At 41.9% G+C, this 13,100-nt stretch overlaps 2 protein-coding genes across 2 annotated transcripts; one reads left to right on the top strand and one right to left on the bottom strand.

The window, feature by feature from the left end:
- Window positions 1-2,526: 2,526 nt before the first annotated feature.
- Window positions 2,527-7,597, top strand: LOC124035855 (dnaJ homolog subfamily A member 2). The gene is made up of 9 exons (XM_046349652.1): window positions 2,527-2,680; window positions 3,862-3,921; window positions 4,081-4,307; window positions 4,457-4,537; window positions 4,711-4,844; window positions 5,157-5,353; window positions 6,053-6,197; window positions 6,316-6,443; window positions 6,801-7,597. The coding sequence occupies exons 1-9, from the start codon at window positions 2,603-2,605 to the stop codon at window positions 6,984-6,986; spliced, it is 1,236 nt and encodes a 411-aa protein (XP_046205608.1). The 5' UTR covers window positions 2,527-2,602; the 3' UTR covers window positions 6,987-7,597.
- Window positions 7,598-10,154: 2,557 nt separating this feature from the next.
- On the bottom strand, window positions 10,155-13,100 carry LOC124035090 (borealin-2-like). Its single transcript, XM_046348507.1, has 10 exons — window positions 12,944-13,100; window positions 12,733-12,864; window positions 12,598-12,638; window positions 12,442-12,490; window positions 12,310-12,368; window positions 11,050-11,102; window positions 10,818-10,901; window positions 10,542-10,632; window positions 10,378-10,464; window positions 10,155-10,294 (listed from the first exon to the last, which is right to left on the bottom strand). The coding sequence occupies exons 1-10, from the start codon at window positions 13,050-13,052 to the stop codon at window positions 10,235-10,237; spliced, it is 765 nt and encodes a 254-aa protein (XP_046204463.1). The 5' UTR covers window positions 13,053-13,100; the 3' UTR covers window positions 10,155-10,234.

Genomic DNA, 13,100 nt, shown 5'->3' with positions numbered 1-13,100 from the left:
CACACTAAATATACATTCAGATGTGGCAGATTTTCATGTAGGATATCTACAGGATATTTGCCAGCAGCATACCACACTGCATATCACTGCTGGCTTGCTTCTGAAGCTAAGCAGGGTTGGTCCTGGTCAGTTCCTGGATTGGAGACCAGATGCTGCTGGAAGTGGTGTTGGAGGGCCAGTAGGAGGCACTCTTTCCTCTGGTCTAAAAAAATATCCCAATGCCCCAGGGCAGTGATTGGGGATACTGTCCTGTGTAGGGTGCCGTCTTTCGGATGGGACGTTAAAAGGGTGTCCTGACTCTATGACGTCATTAAAGATCCCATGGCACTTATCGTAAGAGTAGGGGTGTTAACCCTGGTGTCCTGGCTAAATTCCCAATCTGGCCCTCAAACCATCACGGTCACCTAATAATCCCCAGTTTACAATTGGCTCATTCATCCCCCTCCTCTCCCCTGTAACTATTCCCCAGGTCGTTGCTGCAAATGAGAATGTGTTCTCATTCAACTTACCTGGTAAAATAATGGATAAATAAAAATAAATAACATCTAGACAGAGGAATAGATGTGTTTTCTGTGTGCTTTTTAACATTTTGGTTCCATTTGGGGATTTTGAGTTCAGATGCGGACTATGGTGGTGAACCCAGAGAGTATAAAATGGGGAATCTATAAAGGGATTGGGTTGCCCACACAAACACAACTGGTACAGGGTTGAATATCCATGAAGTTTTTAAATGATAAAAAAAAGCTAAAAGGGTCATTCGGGAGCTGATGATAAATTCAGAGTGATGTGAGAAAGTAGCCTAAATAGGCTAGCAACTTTTAATTCAGAAATGTTGATATTACCTGAATGGTGGAATAAGGACTACACAGATGAGATTATTTTCTGATCTGACATTTAAAGCAGACAGACAGACAGACAGACAGACAGACATGGGCCACCATTTATTATTTCAATCACTGGTTGTAGGATTTCATTGTTTCATTAAAAGAGACCCTACTCACTTACCTGTGTCTGCCTTTCATTTTCTAAGAAAACACTAACAGTTGCTCTGCATTAAAAAAAATACCAAAACCCCACAACTTAATGAAACAGCATGGGAATTGAAACTACTGAAAATAGCCTGAAGATAAGTTTTTGTTTAGTTGATGTGTATAAATACATAGTATTCTTAGCCATTTTAGAAGAATTTAAAATTAGTCTCCAATTCATATTATGTATATTGTAATTAATTACCATAATTGACTCTGCTCAATCCTATAAAAATGTATTTATATGATTATATTATTCATAGAACCGATGTAATAAAAACACATTTGAGTTTTGTGCAACCGGGCCTTTTAAAATTCGTCTTCAATCAAAATTCACTCTGTAGCATGCAGTGTATAGGATCTTATGTTCATTAGTGTCTGTAGCAACCAATGTCAATTACATTTTATCTCACTTAATTTACTGCAACACCATTGTTAGATGAGACACACAAAACACGGAGACAGACAGCAGTCATAGAAGCCGAATCTCTCTCTCCACCACCCAACATCCCAACCTCTCTCTCTCTCTGCTGTCATGTTGCAATAGACAATAGGATATGCGCTCAGGGCTTCATCTGTCTTAAAAAGGCAGAGGACAGACACAGAGTGCCACAAGTAACAATGGGGTCTGAAGCTACAACGAAGCCCTCAGAAACCCACAAAAAATCATCTATGAACATAGTCACGGAGGTCAACAGAGGGTGTTGTTGTGCTTGTAATTCTCAATCTGCCTAAATTGAAATAGACCCATAGTAATCTAATACTCAAATGATCAGTCACAAAGTTATGTGAACTCAAGTGTCCTTTTGTTCCATGTTCCAGTCATTACAACACCTCATGGATACGATACACAGTTCATATTCCTACCAACATAGACCCAATGATATGATTCTGTAGGCCTTGATGTAAAGATATGGTGGACGGTGTCAACCAAGAGAGGACAAATGACTCCTAAAGCACATACAGAAATATACAGACTGAGCAAATACTGTGTGTCTATAAGTGCATGTGCGAGCTTGTATGTGTGTGGTTGTGATTTTGTCAAAGTTTCATCTTAGAGACATGCCACAAGAGGTCTCTTCACAGTCCCCAAATCCAGAACACGCACAGTACTAAATAGAGCCATGACTACATGGAACTCTATTCAACATCAAGTAGCTCATGCAAACAGTAAAATTTGATTTAAAAAAAAAACTGATAAATGCATGCATTTATACACACACACATGGATTTGTACTGTATCTATGTGGTTATGGTGGAGTAGGGGCCTGAGGGCACACAGTCTGTGAATGTATTGTAATGTTTTCAAAATGGTATAAACTGCCTTAATGTTTCTGGATCCCAGGAAGAATAGCTGCTGCCTTGTAAAATACCTGAATCAATTTCTCATGTATAATAGAGAGGAGAAAATATATGAGGTGAAAAAAAGGAAGTCACCCTATAATTGAGATGCACCTCTTTTTTTCTAACGCCAGGAGAAAGGTTAAAGTTGACGCAACGTGTGACGTTTTCGACCGGCTCTTCTTCTTTCTCTTCTCGCTTCCCGTGCAGAAGGTCCGATTTCCAGCTTCATCATGGCGAACGTTGTCGATACTAAATTATATGACATACTAGGGGTGTCCCCCACTGCCACTGAAAATGAGTTGAAAAAGGTAACGTCGACGGTAGCTCCCGATTTATCGAATTAAATTTAATCTAGGTGCTGTGGAGTTTGAATTGTTCGTAGAAACAGGAAATAGGTTATTCTGGCTAAAAGCTAGTCTGGCCTAGAAACGGTAACGTTAGCTAGTTTGACTAGCTCTGTTTCTTGCTAACAAACGTTAGCGTCAATCAGCAAATACTTGTTAACTGTGTCCTGTACTACAATTTATCTGCCTTAATGTTTTAGCTAACTACCTCTATCTTTGGCGCAAAGTCTTTTAGATGTTTGTACTTTGCGCTTACGTTAGCTTTCAGTTTCAACAATGATGGCATCTCGTAAAACGAACGCCGGCTTCGAGTATATCTTTTTTGTAAAAGTGCGGTTGGTAGCTCTATCACCTGTCTTTTAGTTTAGAGTCCGTATAATACGCACTGTATTGTTACATATTAAACATTTTACTGTATCAACTCGTTTGATAGCACTGGATTAGCAGTTTTGTTTACGTTTTTCCAGACTGGTGGTTGCTAACTAAGACAATGACTAGCTAGTAGCTAGCTAACTATCATGCGTCTGTCTGCTTATAACAGATAAAAGACGCAACCGAGTCGCCTCATACCAGGTTGCTATAGATAAGTTACTATATCAAGGTTTGATCTTTTAACGTTTAACTAACTCTTCGCTAACGTAGTGTGTGCCACCAAACGAGTTAGCTGGCTAGCTGCGTTATTTAGCCGGCTAACCTACGCCGTTAACTCACGTGTTTACAGATTCATTCACAGTTATGGCATTTTGGGGCCAAATCTCCAAGGTCGGACATTTTGGGTTGATTTTTGTTGGGGGAAAATTTGATTCATAGCTGGTTAATTGTTGTGAAAAACATTTTAACTGTTTAGCCAGTAGTTTACTTTAGTCATTGTGTGAAGGTGGCTAGCTAGCCCGTCAACGTGCATATAGTAGTTAGCTATCTTCCGCAGTTATTTTAAGTTCAATTTACTAGCTAGCTAATTTAGGCCAGCTAACTAACCTTACCGTAAAAAGCAACGTCAGATTCGTGTCAATATTTAATTGATGGCCACTACGGGGATTAGGTAAAAAGTGGAAATGGTTATACAACTCATTGACTAACGTTAGACAGCATAAATAATCGAAACCAGTGCCTTGTTGTATTCATGTGCTTGCCTTTTCTTTCAGTCATACCGGAAGCTAGCAAAGGAATATCACCCCGATAAAAACCCAAATGCTGGCGACAAGGTATTGAAATGGCTTGAAGTACATTTTTGGGGGAAGGGATACGATGTGGTCTAATGTGAGGGATCGTTCTTTAAACTAATGAGTAGATGCAAAACGAATGTTTACAAATATCTGTAAATGTCATAACACTTACTGTACACCGGTCTCCTTCAAAAACAGTTCAAGGAGATCAGCTTTGCATATGAAGTGTTGACTAATCCAGAGAAGAAGGAGCTTTATGATCGCTATGGGGAGCAGGGACTGCGAGAAGGAGGTGGTGGTGGTGGGGGAATGGATGACATATTTTCACATATCTTCGGCGGTGGACTCTTTGGCTTCATGGGCGGACAGGGGCGCAGCCGAAATGGTGGTAGACGAAGAGGAGAGGACATGGTTCACCCACTCAAGTAAGCTTAGTCTATTTATTGGTGGTGTCACAGATCTCTTGAGTGATAATTAAATATTTTTATATTATGATAAATTGTCTGACTGTTTAAGTGACCTGTGGTTTCTATGACCTTGCTATGCTCTCCAATTATGCGCATTGGTTTTTTAGAGTTTCACTGGAAGACCTGTACAATGGAAAAACAACTAAACTGCAGCTGAGCAAGAATGTTCTTTGTGGCACTTGTAATGGGTAAGTGTTTCCACTTTCATCCTTTTGTATCTGTAACAATTTTCCCTCTTACTTCTCTAACCCACATGAAGCAGTGTTGAGATCTTGCTGTTTTTGCTCGTCAATTATTGCATCATACGTGTTGATCATGTAGGTTTGTTGGTGTGTTCGACTAAAAGTTAACTTCTCAACAGCCAGGGTGGAAAGACTGGCGCAGTTCAGAAGTGTGTGGCCTGCAGGGGGCGTGGTATGCGCATCATGATCAGACAGTTGGCTCCTGGGATGGTCCAACAGATGCAGTCTGTTTGTACTGATTGTAATGGGGAAGGTAAGTAACAGTACAGTTTAGAAACCTATACTTGTAGTACCCAGATACGCATGATTTTAATTACATATATATAATTTTTATTTAAAAAATAAAAAAAACTTTCAACTGGGCAATTTGGTGAAGGACAAAGTCGTATTTACAATGACTGCTTACTGGGGAACAGTGGGTTAACTGCCTTGTTCAGGGGCAGAATGACAGATATTTTTCCCCTCTTGTCAGCTCGGGGATTTGATCCAGCAACCTGCCGCCCAAGCTTGCCTAGTGGTTAGCAAAAAGGCTTTGACTCCTAAACTTCTATTGTTATACCCACAGGTGAGGTCATCAATGAGAAAGACCGCTGTAAAAAGTGCGAGGGCAAGAAGGTTAGCAAGGAGGTGAAAATCCTGGAAGTCCATGTTGACAAAGGCATGAAGCATGGGCAGAAGATCACCTTCGGAGGGGAAGCTGACCAGGCGCCTGGGGTAGAGCCAGGAGACATTGTCCTCGTCCTGCAAGAGAAAGAGCACGAGGTAGAGATTAACTGCTGTGCTCTGGACACCATGGTCCCCACACCTTAAGACTGGCTCTTGTTAATATTACAATGTGGAAACATATTAGTGAAGCTGCAACATTGTGTAAACTTGTTATTACTCAGCTATTATGTCTCGCATGTCTATGAGGAGTATAGTATAGGTGGTGAATGTTTAATAGCTGGTTGAACAAAAGCGTCCAGCTGGCTGAGTTGGGTCCTCCAGCACTCTTGACTGGGATCCCTTGGGAGCAGATTGTAGTGACAGCACGATGCTGCTAGGCCAATGAGAACACATTGTAATCCAGTTTCCAGTACTGTCCCCCCACCCTCTGAGCCCCCTGCATGTCTGGCATAACTTGGTATTAATTATAGTCATGAGTGGCACGTAGTTCCTAATCTTGTAGTCCTAGCATTTCCACTCCATTGTCACCTCCAGACTCACTCACCCACTCACTCCTCTGAAGATGGGAGAACAGACACATGTTAATGGCACCAGCCTCTCGTGTGGAAAACAGACCAGTACAGTACCCTGACAGGATGTATATGCACCGCTTCCTGGGGGGGGGCTGCTATCTTATGTTCATTATTTATGTGCTAGCAGTACCAGTTAGTTGCATTTCTATCAAGTGTTATTTTAAATTGGCCTATAACCATGTCTCTTACTATATTGACACTGCCTGTTTTCTCATGCCAATAGACATACAAAAGAGCGGCCCATGACCTGCACATGACCCATAAGATTGGCCTTGTCGAAGCACTTTGTGGATTCCAGTTTACGTTGAAACACTTAGACGGCAGACAGATTGTAGTCAAGTATGCTGCTGGCAAAGTCATTGAGCCAGGTAAGAATTGTATCTTTTTACAAGTTTTACATGTGGAAGATGATACAACAGCATGTGAATATTAATCCGTGCTGTATGTGAAAGCAATGTTTCTTTTAATACAATGTTTATTTTACAGGCTCTGTCCGAGTTGTTCGAGGGGAAGGGATGCCACAGTACCGTAATCCATTTGAAAAAGGGGACCTATATATTAAATTTGATGTGCAGTTCCCAGAAAACAACTGGATCAGCCCCGATAAACTCAATGTAAGTCATGGACTATGAAAAGACGTGTCCATTTCTGTCACAAGCTTGAATATTATGGTACTGTTTGTTCTATTATGGGATTGAATGACACAATTTGATCATTCCTAACAGATTAGGATTTTGACCCAGACCATACTAGTTATGTTTAGCGGCACTTTGTTATATATCATTTAAAAAAACAGCCCTTGTTATGTGAATCTGCTACATCAGCTTTTAAACATCATTACTAATGATATTGGTATTTAAGAGCTACGGTACTATTTAAGGGTTTTGTAACGATAGCTGCATGCTGAATAGGGGGCTTTGCTAACTAGACCTAGTTTTTCTAATTTTCTGTGACCCTCTGTCAACCCCTAGGAGCTGGAGGACTTGCTGCCAACACGTGCCGAGGCTCCCATCGTGTCTGGGGACGCGGAGGAGGTGGACCTGCAGGACTACGACGTCAGCCAGGGCTCGTCTGGAGGACGACGTGAGGCCTACAACGACAGCTCAGATGATGAGGGAGGCCACCACGGCCCTGGAGTGCAGTGTGCCCACCAGTAGCATCTGCCGCAGGGGAGAATGTATGTGTTGCACCCGCCCAATCTTCCATCCCGATCACGCATCCCACACCAGATAAGATGGGAAAAGGTCATTTTTCCTTTGATTGGTGTGTAACTTTCATTTTTTTTTCATAGTATTTACAATAATTTAATTTAAACTAACCATAAAATGCCGTTTTGGCCTCAGCCTCTGGACTGTGAGGTGTGAGTTAGGGGAGGAAGATCCTGAAAGGACACAGGACACAAACATCGCATTTTTAGGTTTGTATGTATCTGTGCTTGATTTTTACCACTTGATTTCTTTTTGTAGGTTTTTACTTTTGTTTTCCTTTCTATATATTAAATTCAAACATAAAACAACATTGTGTATAATATGAAAGTGATTGGTGAGCTTTATATCAGCTGCGCTTATACAGTGGTGATACAAATGGAAAACACCTATTTCTGTCCTCAACCCTGGTGCATGTTAAGACCGCATTGGTTCCTGCACTGATTAAACATCCAACCTATTGAGCGAAGCTGGGGAAAAATACTATTTAAAAGCAGCATAACTTCTGTGAAACAAGGTTTATTAAGTTGTTAAATAAACGTTCTTCAAATCTCAAACAGCAACACTGGATGTCTGTGATTCTGTCTTGTCCTTGTCTGGGAAATTATGTCATCAGTCAGGAAAATATTTGTTACCGCCTCAGTCCTTTGTCATTAATGTTGATGGGTATCATAGTTTTTTAGTTTATTTTATTTTTACAGGGACAGTGCACATTAATCAACGTTTCAGTAAAAGTGCCGGTTTTAGCCAGCCGGCTAATTTTCAACCACAGTCCCTGGGCAGGTTATTGAAAACGATTACAATATAGACAATAGCAACATAAAACAAAATTCATAAAAGCAACAGTGTTTCCACACCTCACAAGCTACAGACAACATGGAAAGCGGCAACACACAGCTAGGGACCATGTTCACATAGAGAATGATAGAGGCCTCTAGTGGCCAAAAGGATGTTTCAGCATGGGCAGCACCATTGAGGGTTTCCGCCATGCTTCATGAGTTGTACCCTCAATAGCATTGGCATTGCCCATGCTGTCACAGACGAGTCATCTATGGTAGGTATGTTCTAGTCCCCCACACACACATAGCTGCCACTGTTAGCATTGCTTACCAAACAGCCATTCGTGCATGTTTTGCATAAACAAGTCTAAACATGCTCCAGCTCTGGTCATAGCTAGGCTCATGCAAAATACATTATGCAGGTGCTGTTCAGCTCCTGCCAGGTTATTGTAGAGGTTTAGTCTTAGGTCACTATTTGTTAATTTGAGTCTATTGCATAAATATCTTAGAATTTATCTTAAATCTGAGCTGAGAACACTGGGCCTAGTTTAACATCTTACCAGCGTCTGGCGTTAAGCCCTCAATCGATTGCACACCCCCCCCCACCCAGTATAAAGTCAAAGAGCCTCACTTTGAAGGTCGATTCCTTATAGCAGCTAAAGAACGCTTTTGCGTTCCTTCCAGCCCCCTAATTCAGGGCCCTCTATCTAGCACACCCTCCAGTATGGGGGATGCAACAGGACTCAGCTGGGATAACCTGCTGTCCACTCTTATCCCTAACGTGCTTGATTGGATAAGGAGGGTGACACGTCCAACATGGTGAAGGAGGTGCTAACCAGTGTTGTGGACCCATTCAGTCAAAACTAAAGGGTCAGGAGTCATTCCGAGGCTCTAATCACACTGAGTCCGAAGGAAGCTCTGCCTCAATACGCACGATCCTTCGTGCCACCTTCGGCTTTTCTTAGTTTCAGAGATGCTGGGCTGACCTGTGGCAAGGACACTGCCCTGCCATGAGCAACGTAAAACATGGCCCGCTGACACAGGCCTACGACTCAGCGTCCCGGGAACTCTTCAGTGCTCATGTTAGCGCTGGACCTCTGCAAGTGTTTTCATGACCAGAGCTCGACAACTCATCCCTGTTGTGGCTCACCCAAGCCCAATAACCAGACGGATGCTGAGAAAGCTCCCAGTGGTCCCCGGGCTGCTCTTCAGCCCCGCTGAGCGGGCCATCCAACGTAGAATGAAGTTAGGCTACTCACTGGAACCCGCATGTGCGTGAACCTTGCCACACTCACTCGGCCCAACACAGCGATGCTGTCGGCCGATTTACCCAGCAGCACCTGACCTACAGGACATCTCTCCTGGGGAAGGGCACGATCAGAAGAGTTATAACTTTTACTCAACCTATTTCCTGGTTCTGAAAAAAACGCTTTTTTCCAGTTCTGGATTTATCATTCTCCCCCTTTCACATGTCAACGTTCTCTAGACTTTAGCCGCAAGGGAATGGTTCCCATCCTTGTGTTACCAGAACAGGCGTTTTCTGCAGTTCGCCTTCCAGGGCCAGGCATAAGTGAGATATTACCCTTCTGTCTCTCCCTGGATCCTCACAAGATGTGACCGCAGCCCTGAGCCTACAAGGATTTAGAGCCTTCCTTATGAGTCCACAGCCATGGTCACTTTTTAATGGCATGTATAATAGTGCGTGGACAGCATTCTTCTGTAACAATTTCAGTTGAATGCATTGAAGGAACAAACGTTCCGACCACTGATGGGCATGCTCGTGGAGGCCTCCACGGTGACACCGCTAGGCCGGTCTAAGGCAACTACTAGGGCCCCAAACATCCCTTGGGCATGGATGCCTACTGTATGCCCCCCGTTATGCATATATAGCTTGCAACATTGTCTCTAGTAACTCTAAACTGTCCGGTTCTATTAGATTTCTCCCCTGCGTACACAAAATTTAATTCAGTGTCATAGTGGGACTGCTTCAGCGTATGATTAGCCAGTCATAAATTGTATTAGCATTTGTCCTGTTATGGTCAGAAAATGAGTGGTCAGTTAATCATTATCACCCAGCAGATGTTACCATAAAGTTAAATTCAGGAACAATAAATTGGGCTGTATGTATTTTTAAGTAGTGCTGGACTGATGAGTGCCACAATACCTTTAAAAAAATTACCTGAGAGGAATAGGAGCTCAAGCAGAACATTTTAGGTGACCTCTTGCCCAAGTCGAGCACTGCTTGCAAGATCATTCAGTTTGGTCATTATCAATACAAAACATTCAATAGGATGCTCACAACCAACTTCGTGGGGCTAAATATTGCTCACCAACCAGTAAAGACGAATATACAAATCTTTATTTATAGTAAGTAAAACATGCATAGGTGGCATTAGTGGATCAATATTAGCTGTGTTGGTATCATTGCACACTCAGCGGCTGATTCGCTTTGACTTTGTTGAAAAGGTAGTCCATCAGTTTCTAATTGAGAAAGATCAGTGAGAATTCAATTGCAGGTGATAAATGATTCATTTCAAGATTAAATGAACAGAATACATTTTTACCATCAACTTCTGCATCTGGAGGACAGCCATGTCATCCAGTAACCCGATGTCGACATCTTCAACAGTATCATCCGAGAGGCACAATGTCTTGGGAGAAAATTAGTGACTTGTTTAGACTTGCTCGACCTAACTTACAGCCCAACAACCTCAATATTAAACGTTACCTCTCCATGGGATGTAGAGATCATTACATGTGGAGACAATCCAGGCAGGGAGCAATACAGGTAGTCGTCACTGGCTGAGCACAAAACAGATCTAGAAACATGGAGAATTTAGGACAGAATTAGTTTGATTAACTCAAGCATCCCTTAAAAAGATTTGTTTGTAAACTGCAGTTGACAAATTGTATTTTGGACCCAGTAATTGCAGAAAAACTGCAGTTATACTACACTGACTGCAATCTTTTTTTCCATAAGGGATTTTGATAAGTGAAGACAAACCTGGGTTTCGTTCCAGTCAGTGGAGACTGATCACTGATTTTGGCACGAGTTTTGGTTCTTTTTGTGTTTGTGGGTGTGGCACACCTGCAAGAACAAATGAGCAGAATCAACCAGAAGACATTGTTTCAGCGAACACGACTGAAATAGTTCAAATCGTGTGTTTGAGTGGTGGACTGGAACAACTAGCAACCACCAGTTGCTCGCCGGGAATGATTAATATATAGGGAGTTACCGTAGGCTTCCAGTGCTGGAGCTATTGGCAAGTGACCTGGCTTTCTTGGAACCCTTTAGAACAAAAATACACAATTTAGTCAATTTTATAAGTGGAAATGCCCAGTTTGTTACCTTTTCACACAGCCTAATGACACGCAAATAAAGTCGAGCTAAACTATACCTAGCTATACCAATTAGAATCGGGCAGAAATAATATTTCAATCAGTTAGAAACAATTGCCCGTCAGCTGTGAGGTCTGGGATCCGCTCACAAACAAAGAATTCACAAAATGCGGCACACCAAATTGAGTCCGCATGCAGAATTCTGCCAAAAAAACACGTGTACAAAAGTGAGACACCAAATAACACATGCCGAATTAGGTCGCTAATTATCAAAATACAGAAAAGCGCCGTTAAATTCTACAACTACCTTAAAGGAAGTAACAAACCTTCCATAAAGCCATCACCGACAGTGATTGACCTGAAGAGTCCCCTAAGCATGCTGGTCCATGGGCCTCTGTTCACAAAACAGAGCCCAAAGACCGCCTAGTTGGACCTAAACAAACTACACAGTGGTAGAATACCAGGCCACTGTGACTGACCCAAACTTAGGGAAAGCTTTGACCATGTATAGACTCAGTGAGCAGTCTTGCTATTGAGATTCCGCCATAGCCCGTCTTCTCTTGAGAGCCAGGTTTGCTTATGTGCACACTGCCCACAACATGTGGAAACTGAGCTGCACTTCCTAACCTCCTACCAAATATATAATATATAATAATAATAATATATGCCATTTAGCAGACGCTTTTATCCAAAGCGACTTACAGTCATGTGTGCATACATTCTACGATAACAACATTAGACCATTAGACCATAACAACATTAGACCATTAGACCATAACAACATTAGACCATTAGACCATAGAGACATTTCCCTCATTACACAGTCCCTCAAATAACTCAAACCAATCAAGTTCTGATAAACTCCCATAGCTATTGGGTGAAATACCAGTGTGCCATCACAGCAGCAAGATGTGTGACCGGTTGCCACAAGAAAAGGTCAACCAGTGAACACAGCATTGTAAATACAACCCATGTTTATTTTCTTTTTTGTACTTTATTTGCACATCATTATAACACTACATAGCCATATGACATTTGAAATGTATTCCTTTGAAACTTGAGTAATGTTTACTGCATCTAATCGTTTATCCATTTCGTGCTTTGGAAATGTAAAACATGTTTCCCATGCCAATAAAGCCCTTTGAATTGCTAGCTACCTTTGATGGTTCTGTTGTAGCCTTCCTTTTATGAGCCGATGCACCTTCACTCACTTTCACTACAGAAATAAGAAAAATGTATAATTAACGACAAGTTCATATCCTTTTTAACTAGAAGAAATAAACCATTACCTTTACTAAGCTTCCTAGTGAGAGGCTGGTGAATCTCGGGTGATTCGGTCTGGAAATAAAATGTTACAAATTAGCTGCTCACATTTCCACAGTACACCACAAGGAAGCAGCATTAACCCATTTACAGCCGGTCTGATAATCCGTGTTTAGTCCTACCTTTATGGCGATGGTGACTTCACCTGCAGAAATGTCATCCGCTAGGAAAGGACGGGGGGAAACTGAAATAAAACGTCCCCGCGCATACATGCATTCATTCAAAGAAATATTTAAAATACAATTGGAAAATCACACCATTAATTAAATCTATTATCACTGTTTTTTGAAGCGCAGGTGGCATTTTCATCAATTCCACTTTAAAAACCCGATCGACTGTTGCAAGGGTCTGCTCCAATTTAGCCTCCATCTCATTTATACGGTCCTGTGCTGTAAAGGGGCAACATAGTGAATTCAGTTAATTTGAGGAAAACGGACGGTAAGGATGGGCCTACTATGAAATTAGTACCTTCTTTCTCAAACTGTTGAATAAAAAGCACCCCTTGCTTTTGGCGTATCTCCTTGCTAATTTGCCCATCTGACTGATTGCTGACTTTCCTTATCCTTCTTGGTGCCATGGTTTCATCAGTGTGCCTTTTTCCCCCTGCTGCCACATCTGCTGAACA

Source organism: Oncorhynchus gorbuscha, linkage group LG05 (assembly GCF_021184085.1).
Source record: "Oncorhynchus gorbuscha isolate QuinsamMale2020 ecotype Even-year linkage group LG05, OgorEven_v1.0, whole genome shotgun sequence".
NCBI classification, from domain to species: domain Eukaryota; kingdom Metazoa; phylum Chordata; class Actinopteri; order Salmoniformes; family Salmonidae; genus Oncorhynchus; species Oncorhynchus gorbuscha.
The sequence above is the reverse complement of the archived record's forward strand: the minus strand, read 5'-3'. Positions and strand labels throughout refer to the sequence as shown.

Bases quoted from the DNA above. Each gene is read 5' to 3' on its own strand.
- LOC124035855 (XM_046349652.1), top strand. From the start codon at position 2,603: ATGGCGAACGTTGTCGATACTAAATTATATGACATACTAGGGGTGTCC. The intron at 4,308-4,456 runs GTAAGCTTAGTC...TTGGTTTTTTAG, and splicing joins GACATGGTTCACCCACTCAA to AGTTTCACTGGAAGACCTGT. The intron at 4,845-5,156 runs GTAAGTAACAGT...TTATACCCACAG, and splicing joins TACTGATTGTAATGGGGAAG to GTGAGGTCATCAATGAGAAA.
- LOC124035090 (XM_046348507.1), bottom strand. From the start codon at position 13,052: ATGGCACCAAGAAGGATAAGGAAAGTCAGCAATCAGTCAGATGGGCAA. The intron at 12,491-12,597 runs GTAGGACTAAAC...TTTTATTTCCAG, and splicing joins AAGTCACCATCGCCATAAAG to ACCGAATCACCCGAGATTCA. The intron at 10,902-11,049 runs GTAACTCCCTAT...TTGTTCTTGCAG, and splicing joins TCCAGCACTGGAAGCCTACG to GTGTGCCACACCCACAAACA.